The 17,600-nt window shown below is 41.6% G+C and overlaps 1 protein-coding gene across 1 annotated transcript in view; it reads right to left on the bottom strand.

The window, feature by feature from the left end:
* The window catches only part of carmil2 (capping protein regulator and myosin 1 linker 2), a 151,074-nt gene that overhangs the window by 78,695 nt on the left and 54,779 nt on the right, over positions 1-17,600 (bottom strand). The window contains exons 8-12 of the mRNA XM_078210947.1: positions 15,264-15,337; positions 12,393-12,468; positions 8,037-8,125; positions 6,865-6,959; positions 4,901-4,987 (exon numbers count right to left, since the gene is read on the bottom strand). Coding sequence (XP_078067073.1) covers positions 4,901-4,987; positions 6,865-6,959; positions 8,037-8,125; positions 12,393-12,468; positions 15,264-15,337 — 421 coding nt within the window. The remainder of the gene's footprint in view (positions 1-4,900; positions 4,988-6,864; positions 6,960-8,036; positions 8,126-12,392; positions 12,469-15,263; positions 15,338-17,600) is intronic.

Below are 17,600 nucleotides of genomic sequence, written 5' to 3'. Positions count from 1 at the left end.
GATAGTAATCTATAACTGAGTGATTCCCAATGAGACAGTAATCTATAACTGAGCTAATTCCATTGAGACAGGAATCTATAACTGAGTTATTCCCACTGAGACAGTAATCTATAACTGAGCTAATTCCACTGAGACAGGAATCTATAACTGAGCTAATTCCACTGAGACAGTAATCTATAACTGAGCTATTCCCACTGAGACAGGAATCTATAACTGAGCTAACTCCACTGAGACAGGAACCGAGATCTGAGTGATTCCCATTGAGACAGAAATCTACAACTGAGCTAATTGCATTGAGACGGTAATCTATAACTGAGCGATTCCCATTGAGACAGTAATCTATAACTGAGTGATTCCCAATGAGACAGTAATTCATAACTCAGTGATTCCCAATGAGACAGTGATCTATAACTGAGTGATTCCCATTGAGACAGTAATCTATAACTGAGTGATTCCCATTGGGACAGTAATCTATAACTGAGTTATTCCCATTGGGACAGTAATCTATAACTGAGTTGTTCCCATTGAGACAGTAATCTATAACTGAGAGATTCACAATGAGACAGTAATCTATAACTGAGCTAATTCCACTGAGACAGTAATCTATAACTGAGTGATTCCCATTGAGACAGTAATCTATAACTGAGTGATTCCCATTGAGACAGTAATCTATAACTGAGTTATTCCCACTGAGACAGTAATCTATAACTGAGCAAATTCCATTGAGACAGTAATCTATAACTGAGTGATTCCCAATGAGACAGTAACCTATAACTGAGTGATTCCCAATGGGACAGTAATCTATAACAGAGCTAATACCATTGAGACAGTAATCTATAACTGAGTGATTCCCATTGAGACAGTAATCTATAACTGAGCTAATTCCATTGAGACAGTAATCTATAACTGAGCTAATTCCACTGAGACAGTAATCTATAACTGAGTGATCCCCATCGAGATAGTAATCTATAACTGAGTGATTCCCAATGAGACAGTAATCTATAACTGAGCTATTCCCACTGAGACAGTAATCTATAACTGAGTGATTCCCATTGAGACAGTAATCTATAACTGAGTGATTCCCAATGAGACAGGAATCTATAACTGAGTGATTCCCAATGAGACAGGAATCTATAACTGAGTGATCCCCATCGAGATAGTAATCTATAACTGAGTGATTCCCAATGAGACAGTAATCTATAACTGAGTGACCCCATCGAGATAGTAATCTATAACTGAGTGATTCCCAATGAGACAGTAATCTATAACTGAGCTAATTCCATTGAGACAGGAATCTATAACTGAGTTATTCCCACTGAGACAGTAATCTATAACTGAGCTAATTCCACTGAGACAGGAATCTATAACTGAGCTAATTCCACTGAGACAGTAATCTATAACTGAGCTATTCCCACTGAGACAGGAATCTATAACTGAGCTAACTCCACTGAGACAGGAACCGAGATCTGAGTGATTCCCATTGAGACAGAAATCTACAACTGAGCTAATTGCATTGAGACGGTAATCTATAACTGAGCGATTCCCATTGAGACAGTAATCTATAACTGAGTGATTCCCAATGAGACAGTAATTCATAACTCAGTGATTCCCAATGAGACAGTGATCTATAACTGAGTGATTCCCATTGAGACAGTAATCTATAACTGAGTGATTCCCATTGAGACAGTAATCTATAACTGAGTGATTCCCATTGATACAGTAATCTATAACTGAGTGATTCCCAATGAGACAGTAATCTATAACTGAGTGATTCCCAATGAGACAGTAATTCATAACTCAGTGATTCCCAATGAGACAGTGATCTATAACTGAGTGATTCCCATTGAGACAGTAATCTATAACTGAGTGATTCCCATTGAGACAGTAATCTATAACTGAGTGATTCCCATTGAGACAGTAATCTATAACTGAGTGATTCCCAATGAGACAGTAATCTATAACTGAGTGATTCCCAATGAGACAGTGATCTATAACTGAGTGATTCCCATTGAGACAGTAATCTATAACTGAGTGATTCCCATTGTGACAGTAATCTATAACTGAGCTAATTCCACTGAGACAGTAATCTATAACTGAGTGATTCCCAATGAGACAGTAATTCATAACTCAGTGATTCCCAATGAGACAGTGATCTATAACTGAGTGATTCCCATTGAGACAGTAATCTATAACTCAGTGATTCCCAATGAGACAGTGATCTATAACTGAGTGATTCCCATTGAGACAGTAATCTATAACTGAGTGATTCCCATTGAGACAGTAATCTATCACTGAGCTAATTCCACTGAGACAGTAATCTATAACTGAGCTAATTCCATTGAGACTGTAATCTATAACTGAGCTATTCCCACTGAGACAGTAATCTATAACTGAGTGATTCCCATTGAGTCAGTAATCGATAATTGAACTAATTGCATTGAGACTGTAATCTATAACTGAGCTATTCCCATTGAGACAGTAATCTATAACTGAGCTAACTCCACTGAGACGGTAATCTATAACTGAGTGATTCCCCTTGAGACAGTAATCTATAACTGAGATAATTCCATTGAGACAGTAATCTATAACTGAGCTATTCCCACTGAGACAGTAATCTATAAATGAGTGATTCCCATTGAGACAGTAATCTATAACTGAGTGATTCCCATTGAGACAGTAATCTATAACTGAGCTAACTCCACTGAGACAGTAATCTATAACTGAGTGATTCCCATTGAGACAGTAATCTATAACTGAGTTATTCCCATTGAGACAGTAATCTATAAATGAGTGAATCCCATTGAGACACTAATCTATAACTGAGCTAATTCCATTCAGGCAGTAATCTATAACTGAGTGATTCCCATTGAGACAGTAATCTATAACTGAGCTATTCCCACTGAGACAGTAATCTATAAATAAGTGAATCCCATTGAGACAGTAATCTATAACTGAGCTAATTCCATTCAGGCAGTAATCTATAACTGAGCTAATTCCATTGAGACAGTAATCTATAACTGAGTGATTCCCACTGAGGCAGTAATCTATAACTGAGCTAATTCCATTCAGGCAGTAATCTATAACTGAGATATTCCCATGAGACAGTAATCTATAACTGAGATATTCCCATTGAGACAGTAATCTATAACTGAGATATTCCCATTGAGACAGTAATCTATAACTGAGCTAATTCCACTGAGTAAGAGTTTTAACAACACCAGGGTAAAGTCCAACAGGTTTATTTGGTAGCAAATGCCATTAGCTTTCGGAGTGCTGCTCCTTCGTCCATCTGACGAAGGAGCAGCACTCCGAAAGCTAATGGCATTTGCTACCAAGTAAACCTGTTGGACTTTAACCTGGTGTTGTTAAAACTCTTACTGTGTTTACCCCAGTCGAACGCCGGCATCTCCACATCATTATTCCCATTGAGACAGTAATCTATAACTGAGTGATTTCCAATGAGACAGTAATCTATAACTGAGTGATTTCCAATGAGACAGTAATCTATGACTGAGCGAGTTCCATTGAGACAGGTAAAAATGGAACTCTTTGCTAAACTTCACAGATAGCTAAAAATAGCCATTTGTTCTATTTCTCTGGGAATGTTGCCAATCTTCTACCTGGAGACTGAAAATTCTGTGAGAATTTGGTGCTGGTGTCTATAAATTGGAGAACATGACTTTTTTCAAATCACTAGCCAGTGAGCCTCGTTGAGAGAATGTGTGCCTGCGTGTTAATGACAGGTGAGGATTGACCAGGCTCAGGTGTATGGTTGAAGAACCTTTTGTCACTCACATACAAGCCGCTGAACAAGCTACTTGACTGTTCCCATCTCCACTCACCTGTGCCCATCCCCCACTGCCCAACGTTCACTTCTGAAGAGGACAGAAGACAGAGAAATGCAAGTAGTATTACTGGAACATTTTAGCTGCCAAGTTTAGATTTGCAGGTTGGGCTAAGAAATCAATTTCTTTTCCTAAATATTTCCATATTAGTGAGTACTCCATTTATGTAAATAGCCTAAGTGACAGGTTTTGTTTATTAATATTCACATCCAACATACGTGTGCTTTGTCATAGTGATTCTCTTCCTACACTTATGTATCCTGTCAATCTATCATTGAAACAGTGTTGTTATATCGATCCAACATACAGATGCTCTGCCCATTACACCATGATGTATCACATAAAGCAGCACCAAATCTTGTGAAGAAAATAATGAGTTTGTTCTTATGCAGTATAGAAATTATCTGCTTATGTTAAATTTAAAGCTAAGTTCCTGAGGGGACTCCAGGTACCATGAAGGGAAAAATACAGCTATTAATACGCAAGAATTAAATCATTGGTGGGTCTTAAGAGTTATGTAAAAAATACTTCATGTTTAAGAATGGTTTTATTGCTTTCTCCGTGACACTTTAATGGTTATAACAAATTATACAGTTCTAAATCTAACATTAGCCACCCTTGGTAGCTCTGATCAGCAATGGAATGTCTCTTTAACTCTGAAGGAAGTTCATGATTGTTGCTCCCTTTAACTCACCTAGCAGCCAAAAAAATATTTTGTGAATCATTCCAAGAACACAATGCAGGGATCTCGTATTCCATTGACACATCGTAAAGCATGCAAATCTAAGCAAATGAAATGCGTCACCTATCATGCTTGTTTTCTAAAGAGTTGTTTTCAAGGTTGCAAACTGAGCCCAAACATAGTTCGGAATGAGGCCTTTTTGCAAGTTATTCCTATGTGCCAAATACTGTTATTTTCCTCCATCATTTTGTACAGCAGAGGTGTATACTGCCACAGTTGCAATTTATTTTTCAAGAGCTTATGAGGTCCACATACAAGTAACTGCAATTAAACTTGTAGCTGACTGAAACTTGGTGGCTGGGTGAAGACTTACCTTTTGTAGTCAGTGATGTTCTGGAGAGGTTGAGGTGCTTCAGTCCTTTGGACAGCTTTTCAAACTGCTGACTGAGTGCTGACACCCCTATTGAAGGCAGGAAGGACTGATATTACAATATATTATTGATCAGTTTATCTTTATTAACTTTTTATGTTCCCTCCCCGTTCCATGGACCTTCTCTGTGCCGGAGAGATCAGGGGAGCCACCTGCTTGCAGGTCCTTTCTCCATTTTGTTCATACGCTAATTATAAACAAGTCCATAGGATGACTTCTCCATTGTTTTCTTCGTCCTTCCTTTTGTGTTTGGAAATATTCAGCCTCTTGCTTGCTACAATCCATTGCTCTAGTTCAGAACTCAGAGGATCATGTACTTTATATCACCAGTTGATGGCATAGTACTTGCTTCATCAAACTGTTATACTACCAAATCACATTTTAATTATCCAATAAATGGTGTAGTCAATGAGTTAAGTGAATGCCCATTTACCTTGCTGGGTTTGTTTTAGTTCTTACTCTTTTTGTCACCAGCTGTGTCTGACACATGCAGAGTCAAGACAATAGGGGCACCCAGGTTTCTATAGAAATGCTGCTGGGGTTTAACCATCTGAACCTAAAATATTGCATTCAGGGCAGCAACATCCTATTCCATTGGTTAGCCTATTGTTCAAATCAGTAAGTCACATATATTACAGACATAGGAAAATCCATTGTCCTCACAACCTCATTCTTGAAAGGAAGCATTGTAACTCTTTCAAAAGTGTCTAGAAAGAGACACTCGGAGGGACTTTACAGCTTCGCTCATCCTGAAACCATAAAATCTCACCCAAGGTCAACGGACTTTTCCATTGTCCGCCCCTTGCCCGTTCTGATTCCTGTGGCAGGCAGGACGATAAAATTCTGGCCTCATTGTCATCCCTTATAATGCCATTTGATAAATCATTGATGAGGATATTGAATAGGGTAAGTGACAATGGACAATTTCACTCTTTCTCCATGAGGGATAGGCCAAGTGAGGAGCTCATCTACCCTTATGTCGCTCTTGACATGAGATTGCCCATGTACCATCATAGTGCCAGCTTTCTTGTGAAATACAATGAAAGTCATAACTGAAATCAGTTAAAACAACAAGTAAGGTTTCCCTGAAGTGTTATGGGACTCTGTGAACTCGTATGAAGCCACAGTCTACTGCTTACATTTTTTGTAAGACTAATATCCGGCCTCTTCCTTGTTGATAATGCTGCAGGCCTCCATCACATCCACAATGACTCAAAAAAAAAATCTAAGAACCACTAATGAGCAAGATCTCTCATTAGTTTTTGCTCTCATTAGAAGTTCCCTTATTGCAACTAGACTGTGCTCTGAAACGGTGCATGTATCCATGTCTCAAACAGAACCCTTTTTCTACTGTTGTATATGCCACCAGAAAACTGTGAGAAGCACTGAAGGTGAACATAAGGTAAATGAGAAAAAACAGAAATCCCATCAGAGAGAAGAACTTTTTCAGGGTGGGGATGTGTGGTAGTTAATTAAACACTAACGCAAAAATAATACACCACGGACAGTGGAAATCTGAAATAAAAACAGAAATGATTTGCATTTAATCAAGTGGAGACGACTGATTGACAGAGGACAACACTGGGACTGATATTGTCCAGTTTGAGCTGAATAGCATATGGTTGCTATTGGCAGCTCCTATGGTATTTTTAGTGGTGTGTCTGAATAAGGATTCATGCCGATCAGTTTGTTCTTGCATTGGACTAAAACTGGAAAAAAACTATGGAATTTTACTCCTCCCGAAACCGTAAAATCCTGCCCGAGGCCAACGGACCTTCCCATTGTCCGTCCCTCGCCCACTCCGGTTTCCTTGGTGGGCGGGGTGGTAGAATTCCAGCGTCTGTCTCAAAATAGCTGTTTAACAATTTTACCAGTAAGAAATAAATCAATGAAGTGAAGATCTTTACCTCTGTCCTCCAGCTGGTTGTTTGACAGGTTTATCGTGTGAAGCACAGGGTGGAAATTCTCTTCTAGAGCCAGTGCTATTTTCTGCCCAGCGTCACTGAAACAGTAAGACACGATGTAATGTATACATTGATTGATCGAAACTCAACATAATAGGATTGGCATAAAAATTGGGGGCCTGTAGCCTTGGACCACTCTTCTTCCCTTATTTAGGATAGAATGATGACAGGGCACAGTCAAAAATGAAAGAAAAGGACTCACCTACAGCTACTGCTAGATCACAAGACTAAACATTCTGTGGAATAAACTCAAGGAGTTACCCAGGGAGAATCAGTTTATCCCTTGCACTGAGATGTGAAGATCTTTCTGACAAGTCCAATCACGGAAGGTATTTTGGGCTGAAAATTGGATACGGCTCATTTGCCACTACGAGTATCACCCTGTGACTGATTTGAGGTGATGGAGGCAGCACACAAATTCAAGGCCTGGCATTTCAATATTTGAAAGAATTTTTCCCAGTATTTTAACAGCATTACCCATTTAAGGCACACTTTGAATTACAGCGATGTAAAGAAGTTTATTTGTATAAAGGAACAATTAATGTTTTCAACAAATTAACTAAGTTAAATGTAATTTTACTTCAAGCTAAAATCAAAAAGCGAGTAAATAGAGTAAATAGATTGCTCCAGAAATACTTGGATCAGGCACTCCAATGTAATTCCTTATAATGCCATTTGATACATTATTGATGAGAATATTGAATAGGGTGAGTGACAGCTGACCATTTCACTCTTCTTTATAGACGGATAGGCCAAATAAGTATTTCATCTGCTCTTTTATCACCTCACCTCATGAATTAGATGTCCATTATTTCTAACATTTAAAGGACTTTACCTTTTAGGGTTGAGGGTTACAACCAGCTGGTTAAGAGGGTGAATAGCTGAACCATTAAAATCAGAATAGTCTACAGATTCAATCCTTTCAAGCATATCAGCCAATCATCATCATCCACAACCTCTGCCAGAGTGGACATGTATGAATGTTACATGAGGAACCACCACCCATGGAACTGTATCACAAGAGGAAGAAATTTACTAGATAAAAGTAGGAAGAAAAAATGCATGAATAACTGTTAACATGATGGAAATATCACCAAAATCGACATTCTACTTACAACTTCATTCCGGCATTTTCCAAAACCAACTCTTCCAGTTTGCTGGATAAACTGATCACATAGAGGACCTGCTCTATCACATCGGGGCTCTGAAGATGACAGAGAATATGAAAAAGACTACATCATTCACAATGCCATCAGGTAGCTCCTTACTGAAGACTCCCTTTCATTGCTCTCTTTTGTGTCATCCGTATTCAGGTTAGTCAATTGCCAATTTTCCCGATGGATTGACACAGTTACAGGTTGTCCAAAGTATTGACAAGGGCTGGAACTATATTTCCCATAAAGTGGTAAATCTCTCTCTTCCTCAAGAAATGAGAAAAAAACAATTTAGAGCAACAAAAATGGCTGCATTAAGACTTGGAGATCTGAATTACACTGGGAAGAAGACCAGCAAATATTTCCATGTGTGGACTGTATAATCAAACATCTTAAATTGCACATCTACACGGCACGATATTGTGGTTGTATAAGATTTACTGATAATGGTAAAAGCACAAGAAATGATACTCTGAGCAATGCTGAACATATTGTAACTATAGGTTTGGCTCAGAAGGTTTTCAAAAGCAAAGGTCTGACAATGCGGTTTGTTGAGGATGACTATAGGAACATAGGAATTGCTAGAGGGGAAATAAAAACAAGGTTCACCTAGATTACCATCTACCATGCTAATAGTCATCTGATATGATGATAATGGAGTTGTTGACTAACCATAACAATCAATCTTAATTTACAACAGACTCAGACATGAGATGAGGAAAACCCCATTGGTGGAGGATTTTAGAAACCATGGACTGGAATTAGTGCACCATAGTTTTTGAACATGGTGTCATGCTTCACAACCTGCCCATTTCCGTTTTGATCGAGATGGGCAACACATATCCTGATGTACCAACCTGATCTGAATGGTTGCTGCATTGGCCTGAACAGCTCCACCACTCTTGTTTCTGCACTCCATTCTGCCTGCAGCCTCTGTGAAGAGGACCCCAGCAGAATTGCTTGCAGACCAAGTGGTTCCACCAGCCTGCTCTTCTTAAATTCAGGCTGTACATTAAAAGGAGCACATTATTGCTGCAATGTAAATTACTGCAAAGTGAACACCAAGGCAGATACAGCAACACTATGGGCTGCATTTAATGCAGAGGCAGTGGCCCCAACCCTCCCCATTTAAAAGTTGGGGGCGAGTTGCCTCTGGGTTGCCCCATGCTGATTTTACAGCCATTGGAGCATTCATTGGCTTGGGGTGGGACTTTCACCCTTGCCTCCTCGAGCTGCTGACCAATCAGATGGCCGGCAGCTCTTTAGTCCCAGAGATCCACCTGGAACGATGAACAACCTCTGCTATGATGACAGTTCCCAATGTTAAGAAGCCAAGAAGGCCAGAGTCAGAGGTGAGTGGGGGGATTTTGCTAGAACCAGTCTGGCAGGTCCTGGTTGTCAGAGTGCGGAGGACCGGGTTTAGGAGGTGGGGAGTACCATGGTGAGGGGCCTCTGGTGCACAAATAAGAGGGACCCGCCCCACCCCGCAAAAAAACCCATCCGATTCCCCCACGTACAAATGCACTTCCTGCCACTGGCAAAATACTTCTGGCAGTGGGAGGAGGCCCTTAACTGGAATGTAGGATTGTGACATCAGGATAGCGTCCACTGAATGGGGTAGGTTTGCCAGTGCCATTCTATTGCGGCAATGGTACTTCAGCAATGCAGGAAGTGGCCAGTGGCGCACTGCATCCCCAGGAAGCAGAGGTAGGCCTTGAACACTGCTGGGCAACACATTTCTAGCCCTGTAAGTCCAGTCACCTATTCTTCCTAAGCCTGCTACACCCACCATATGCCATGCCTCATAATATTCATCTTATCCCAAATTAAACTATCTTATTTGGATTTGAATGAATCAATACTGTTTCCATTGTCTCCCTCACTCACATTGTCAGCATACTGCACTGAACAATCTTCCCCCTGTTCAATACCTTTCACACACAGCCATGATGGCTGGTCAGTGATACACAAGCCCTGGCCAGTGGTTTACTGACAGCTGACTGGAAACTGACTTGCAGTTTTTAAACTATAAAAAGGTTACATTTTAGTTTGATGAAAACACAATTAATATACTACTGAGTTCCCACTCTCACCAAATCCCTGTTTTAAAGTCCTCATTCACTCCGTTATGCTTTGTGCTTGAACTCTCTTCACAACAGAACTACCTGATCAGATTTTCAGCAAGTTTCAGTATTAGTCTGACTGCAATAGGCATAAAACAGACGGTGTCTGGACTCCCAGGTATTTAGTCTCATGTGTGGAAACTCGACGATTATGTAAACTTGAGTATTGCTGACAAAACAACATTTTATCATGTAAACATTAGACTGACATTGATAAGCTGTCATAGGAATCAATCATAATCACATTGACTAATCAATTACCACATGTCAATTGGTAGGATCGGGATTACATCTTCATTCAAATTCAAATACACTCAGGAAGCACTTGACTATTTCCCTGCTAGCGAGGATCTGGTGGCCCGACCCTGCTGGAGTGAAAGGGGGCCATGGAGGCCCCGCAGGAAGTCAGGGATAAGGGGGGGGGGGGGGTGCCCCCTGGGCCTTGCCAGACGAGCAGTGCCAGCCTGGCCCCCTGGCACTGCCCAAGGGGCAAACAGGCAATGTCCACCAGGCATCGGGCAGCCGGTGGGGAGGGGTGGGGGGGAGGGGCTGGCCCAGACATGTCCGGGAGAACAATGATCGGGGGGGCGGGGGAATGATCGGGGGGGGGGGGGGGGGGGGGAGAACAATGATCGGGGGGGGGGGGAGAACAATGATCGGGGGAGAGGGGGGGGAGGGGGGAAATCAGAGGGGCAGGGTTGCAGGGTCCGGGGCTGGCCAGCAATCAAGAGGCCGGCAATGTAGTGCTACAGCGCATGCAGTGATATCGGCTCTGACAGATCGGCGCATGCGCAATGACCCGCTCAGCGCTATGCTGCCGGCCTCTCCAGCGAAATAGGCCCGACCCACAGATTTTCAGCATGATGCACATTGGGGTTCTCTGTGATGCAGGGAAATGTAAGCCTTTTTTTTAGTTTAAAAACTGCTAGTCAGCTGTCAGTAAACCAACATCAGGTTAAAGTCCAACAGGTTTATTTGGTAGCCAAAGCCACTAGCTTTCGGAGCGCTGCCCCTTAGTCAGGTGAGTGGGAGTTCTGTTCACAAACAGGGCATATAAAGACACAAACTCAATTTACAAAATAATGATTGGAATGCGAGTCTTTACAGCTAATCAAGTCTTAAAGGTACAGACAATGTGAGTGGAGAGAGTGTTAAGCACAGGTTAAAGAGATGCGTATTGTCTCCAGACAGGACAGTTTGTGAGATTTTGTCCAACAGGTTTATTTGGTAGCAAAAGCCACTAGCTTTCGGAGCGAGGCAACACTCCGAAAGCTAGTGGCTTTTGCTACCAAATAAACCTGTTGGACTTTAACCTGGTGTTGTGAGACTTCTTACTGTGTTTACCCCAGTCCAACGCCGGCATCTCCACATCAAGTAAACCACAGGCCAGGGGTTGCGTATCTGCTTACTCACTGACCAGCCATCATGGCTGTGTGTGAAAGGTATTTAACAGAGGGAAGATTGTTCAGTGCAGTATGCTGACAATGTGAGTGAGGGAGACAATGGAGACAATGTGGGACATTCATTTTGAAAATCCCGCTGAAAAAAGCAGCGGGATTTACTCCAGTTTTTTTGCGAATTTCTTTGGGTGAATCCCACCCCTCTTTAAAAATCTCACTCCCCAACTCCCTCCAACACAATGCTTATGTTGATACAAGAGGAAATGTTTTTGTAGGATCTCTTTCACCTCGGCAGCAGTTAGAAATGTTAATTTGTGTGGAATAATGCACGCTGGACATTTGGATTTAGAAGAAGCACAAAGTTTTGGGAACGTCACTGAGTAACTCCGTCTTTGGTCGGAGTTCTTCTGTTGCTGGCACACAGCATTGAAATACTCGCACTCTGTTTCTTTGAGTTAGGGACAAATCTAACTTCTCAGATTACCCTGGGCATTGGATAAACAGAACACAATAGAACCACATGGATCAGTCTCCTACAAGGGGCTGGCTCACCATTATTAACATGCTGAGTTTTGTAGTGTGAATATGTAGCATTGACATCAACCAAATATCAGTTATTTCCTTCACTATAATGGATCACACACAGGAAATAATTTGGACTACAATACTCACTGTATTTAATTGCAGTTAAGTCAGATTTAAAGCCACTAATAATCAGGCTGTAAACGAGACTTGACAGTAATGCCACTTGATTCTTGGTGTAAAACATCCTATTTGTTCCAATAGGGACTCACCAGGCGTAAATCCTTGGAGAACAGCTTTGTAAACCACTGGTTAAATGCCAAGGCCGCCACACTCAATGCCACATCTCTGTCAGACAGAAAAGTTAGTCGTGTTTATTCAAGACAATAAACATCATTAAGTTCAGAAAAGTCAAATGGATTCAATCATTTCAGAGGATTGCAATTAAATTTCCAACCTACTTAAATGTAATTTCACCAGAAATCACTTTCCCCCTCCCAGAGAGTGAAGATATGATAATGGTTAAATGTAAAAACGTGGAGCAGCTTGGTGGAGTTTTGTTAAGGTTTTCTTTCTGTTTGGTGTTTCTGGTCTTTCTACTCCTACTGCTGGTACTCAAGAGAATGGCTTACTAGTGCGCTTCTTCTGGTTTTTCTCCCTCCCTCAAGAGAGTGATCTGTGATCTCCTTAAAGTCTTCTCCATCCTAATGGCAGGAGTGGGTCATTCAACTCCATTCATAACTCACCCAATGATGAAACTACCCAGATCAGCCTATAGAAGGACCTGGATAACATATCATCTTAGACTGACAAGTGGTAGATAACACTCTACATGCGAGGTGATACATTTTGGTAAATCGAACCAGGGCAGGACCTACTCAGTTAATGGTCGGGCGATGGGGAGAGTTATAGAACAAAGAGATCTAGGGGTACAGGTTCACAGCTCCTTGAAAGTGGAGTCATAGGTGGACAGGGTGGTGAAGAAAGCATTTGGCATGCTTGATTTCATTGGCCAGAATATTGAGTGCAGGAGTTGGGACGTCTTGTTGAAGTTGTACAAGGCAACACTTGTACTATTGTGTACAGTTCTGGTCACCCTATTATAGAAAGAGTGCAGAAAAGATTTACTAGGATGCTACTGGGACTTGATGGTTTGAGTTATAAGGAGAGGCTGGATAAACTGGGACATTTTTCCCTTGGAGCATAGGAGGCTTAGGGGTGATCTTACAGAGGTCTATAAAATAATGAGGGGCATAGATAGGGTAGATAGTCAACATCATTTCTCAAAGGTAGGGGAGTCTAAAACTAGAGGGCATAGGTTTAAGATGAGAGGGGAGAGATACAAAAAGGTCTAGAGGGGCAATTTTTTCACACAGAGGACGGTGAGTGTCTGGAACAAGCTGCCAGAGGTAGTAGGAGAGGTGGGTACAATTTTGTCTTTTAAAAAGCATTTAGACAGTTACATGGGTAAGATTGGTATAGAGGGATATGGGCCAAACACAAGCAATTGGGACTAGCTTAGTGGTTAATAAAAAAAGGTGACATGGACAAGTTGGGCCGAAGGGCCTGTTTCCATGCTGTAAACTTCTATGACTCTATGAATATAATAAAGGCAAACTATTCCTGCTTGTTTTTTAACCCACCTGCAGCCTTCGACATGGTTAACTACACTATTTTCCTCCCAAGCTTCTCCACTGTCATCTAGCTGGGCTGCATTTTTATCTATTTCGTTGAACCTAGACTATCGCTTACAGTGATTTATTTTCCTGCTTCCACCTGGTTACCTCTGGTGCCCCCCAAGGATTTATCATAGAATCCCTACAGTGCAGAAGGAGGCCATTAGGCCCATCGAGCCTGCACCAACCACAATCCCACCCAGCTCCTATTCCCGTAACCCCACATATTTACCCTGCTAATCCCCCTGACAATAGAGTCAATTCAGCATGGCCAATCAACCTAATCCGCACATCTTTGGACTGTAGGAGGAAACCGGAGCACCCAGAGTAAACCCATGCAGACACTGGGAGAATGTACAAAGTCCATACAGACAGTGACCCTGAGGCCTGAATTGAACCCGGGTCCCTGGCACTGTGAGACAGCAGTGCTAGCCACTGTGCCACCCTCCTATTATATTGACATTGATCCTTGGCCCTCTCTTACTTCTCATCTACATGCTGCCCCTCAACATCAGCTGAAGTCAGTGTTAGTTTTCCTGAATGCTGATAACACTCAGCTCTGGCTCACCACCATCTCTCTCGACTCTTCCACTGTTACTAAACTATCAAACTGCTTATCTGACATCCAATACTGGATGAGCAGAAATTTCCTCCTATGAAATACTGTGAAGACTGAAGCCATTGTTTTCAGCTCCAAACTCCATTCCCTAGCTATCGACTCCAACCCTTTCCCTGGCAGCAGTCTGAGATTAAGCCAATTTATTCACAACTTTGAGTCACATTTGATCCCGAGATGAGCTTCTGATTGCATTTTCCCACCATCACTAAGACCCCCTTTCCACTTCCATATCATCGCTCAACTCCAGCCCATGTCTCTGCTCATCTACTCCTGATACCCTCATTCATGCCTTATTTACTTTAGACTCAACTATATGACTTTGTGTAATACTTTGTTTTATAATGCTTCTGTGAACGCCTTGGGACATTTCAACAGATTCAAGCTATATAAATATGTTGTTGCTCACATAACATTAGTGCCAGTGAATTGCCGTCACAAACAAGAGTAAGTCCAACCATGATAGCACTCAGATAGAATGGACATTGAGGATAGCCAGCATCAATGGAACTGCATCCACAACAAGAGTACCTTTCGGGGAAAGATGGTGGTAGAGTGAAAACTATTCTCATAACGATTGGGTGTTGGAAATACATTCGCGCACCTTTAATTTTTGCTAATATTCTCCTCGATTTTAATTATTTTCCATTCCAATGTTGACCACCCCACGATTATGTGATGCCCAGTACCCATCTGAAGTGAATGGAACTCAATATGGGGTGAGGCCATTTTGAGCTACGAACAAAGACAAATTTCTGCTCCTATTTCTGAGTTGAGTCCATTGATAGGAGTTTTACTTTTAACTTTAGTTCACCTAAGTGATCTGAAAGGGAGAAGTGGCCTTAACTCACCTAGTGTCCAAGTGGCTGAAATCTAGCAGATTAAACTCCTTGGTGTTCTGGCTGTGGTAGATGGTGTCTACATCCTCAAGAGAGAGAGAAAAAGAGAGAAACCAGTTGATTGATCACATTTGAACTGTGTCACTAAAAGCCACAGTGCTGAAGACAGGCTAATTCTACACATCGGCTTCAAGAGAATTTACTTTCTAGAGGTCATGTTGAAAACAACTGAGCTGGAGAGAGAAACTAGGAAGTTACAGATGCATTAGTCTAATGTCAGTAATGGGGAAGTTACTAGAATCAGTCATTATGGACAGTCACTGGGCATTGGGACAAATATAAGTTGATCTCAGATTAGTAAAGGGTAAACCACATCTAATAAGCAGAATTTTGAGAGGCAGTAAATAATATGGTGGATAAGGGATTGTGTTTTGATGTTATTTATATGAGCTTCCAGAAGGTATTCAACCAGGTTCCTAACAAAATTGGAATTAGAGACCACCTATTGAGTTGGATAAGAAAGCAGACAGTAGGGATAATATTTGATTTGATTTATTATTGTCACATATATTAGCATACCAGTGAAAAGTATTGTTTCTTGCGCGTTATACAGACAAAGCATACCGTTCATAGAGAAGGAAACGAGAGAGTGCAGAATGTAGTGTTATAGTCATAGCTAGGATGTTGAGAAAGATTAACTTAATGCAAGGTAGGTCCATTCAAAAGTCTAATGGCAGCAGGGAAGAAGCTGTTCTCGAGTTGGTTGGTATGTGATCTCAGACTTTTGTATCGTTTTCCCTTCGGAAGAAGGTGGAAAAGAGAATGTCCGGGATGCGTGGGGTCCTTAATTATGCTGGCTGCTTTGCCGAGGCAGCGGGAAGTGTAGACAGAGTCAATGGTTGGGAGGCTGGTTTGTGTGATGGATTGGGCTACATCCATGATTTTTTGTAGTTTCTTGCGGTCCTGGGCAGAGCAGGAGCCATACCAAGCTGTAATGCAACCAGAAATAATGCTTTCTATAATGCATCTGTAAACGTTGGAGAGGGTCGTAGCAGACATGTCAAATTTCCTTAGTCTTTGAGAAAGTAGAGGTGTTGGTGGGCTTCCTTAACTATAATGTTGGAATGAGGGGACCAGGACAAGTTGGTGGTGATCTGGACACCTAAAACCTTGAAGCTTTCGACCCTTTCTACTTCGTCCCCGTTGATGTAGACAGGGGCATGTTCTCCTCTACGCTTCCTGAAGTCAATGGCAATCTCTTTCATTTTATTGACATTGAGGGAGAGATTATTGTCGCCATACCAGTTCACCAGTTCTCTATCTCATTCCTGTACTCTGCCTCGTCATTGTTTGAGATCTGACCCATGATAGTGGTGTCGTTGGCAAACTTGAAAATCGAGATGGAGGAAAATTTGGCCACACAGTCATAGGCGTATAAGGAGTATAGTAGGGGGCTAAGAACATGAATTGAAATTGGCAGGATATGTATGACCACTGGTTTCCTGCAGGGATCTGTACTGGGGCCTCAGCACAATGTTGTGCTTTACAGATCACGAGAACTTCAAGAAATGACAATTGGGGAACCATGTCAGTCTAATAAAGGCAGAATAGAAGAAATAGATCAATAAGACTGCAGGAGAGCTTACTTAGCTGAAGAGATGGAGGTGTGATGTCTGCAAGGCTCATTAGAAGTACTGTCCAAAGAGATGTTTTTTAATTTGGGACTGAGAGCTAATTTAGTTTAAAAACATTCTGTAACCCGAAAAAGTTGAAAAACCCATTTATTTCATCAGATCAAAGAAGAAATTATAAATGAAGGATAATCTATCTAAAAATTGGTTTAAGTTCATCCCAGAGCAGTGTACATCTCTATGGAGATGGGTGGAATTTAGGAGGCTTTTCTGTTTTCAATTTATCTGGGTATTTGCTGGAAAGGTTAGTTGCAGTTTAGACCTCAGGTGGTTTGCAGCTCACTAAGAGAAGATAGCCAAAGTAAATGACAACTAGATAGACATGCAATGTAATCAGAGTAAAAACATAACTTCATCATTCACAGGGTAGAATCTTATTGAAGCATTGGTGTCTCTTTTGGTGGCTGGAGAGTCAGTAGGAGACCCGGTCTGCCTCTTTTCAGGAAGATGCACCAAATCACATGCCAATCAGATAGTGGTGGGGCCAGTGACAGGCCTTCTCCTGGAAACAAAATCCTGGGGGGGGGGCGCGTGCGGAAATCTTGTCTACCTAGAACTGCCAGCCAGTCAGAGACCAAAACCGCTTATGCTAAACAGTGCCATTTGGGAGGCCATGTCTGCTGCGGCAAGGACAGGCAAACAGGTGCTTGAGTCCCAG

The sequence above is a fragment of the Mustelus asterias genome, chromosome 4 (assembly GCF_964213995.1).
Source record: "Mustelus asterias chromosome 4, sMusAst1.hap1.1, whole genome shotgun sequence".
Taxonomy (NCBI): domain Eukaryota; kingdom Metazoa; phylum Chordata; class Chondrichthyes; order Carcharhiniformes; family Triakidae; genus Mustelus; species Mustelus asterias.
This window is presented reverse-complemented; position numbering and strand designations above follow the sequence as displayed.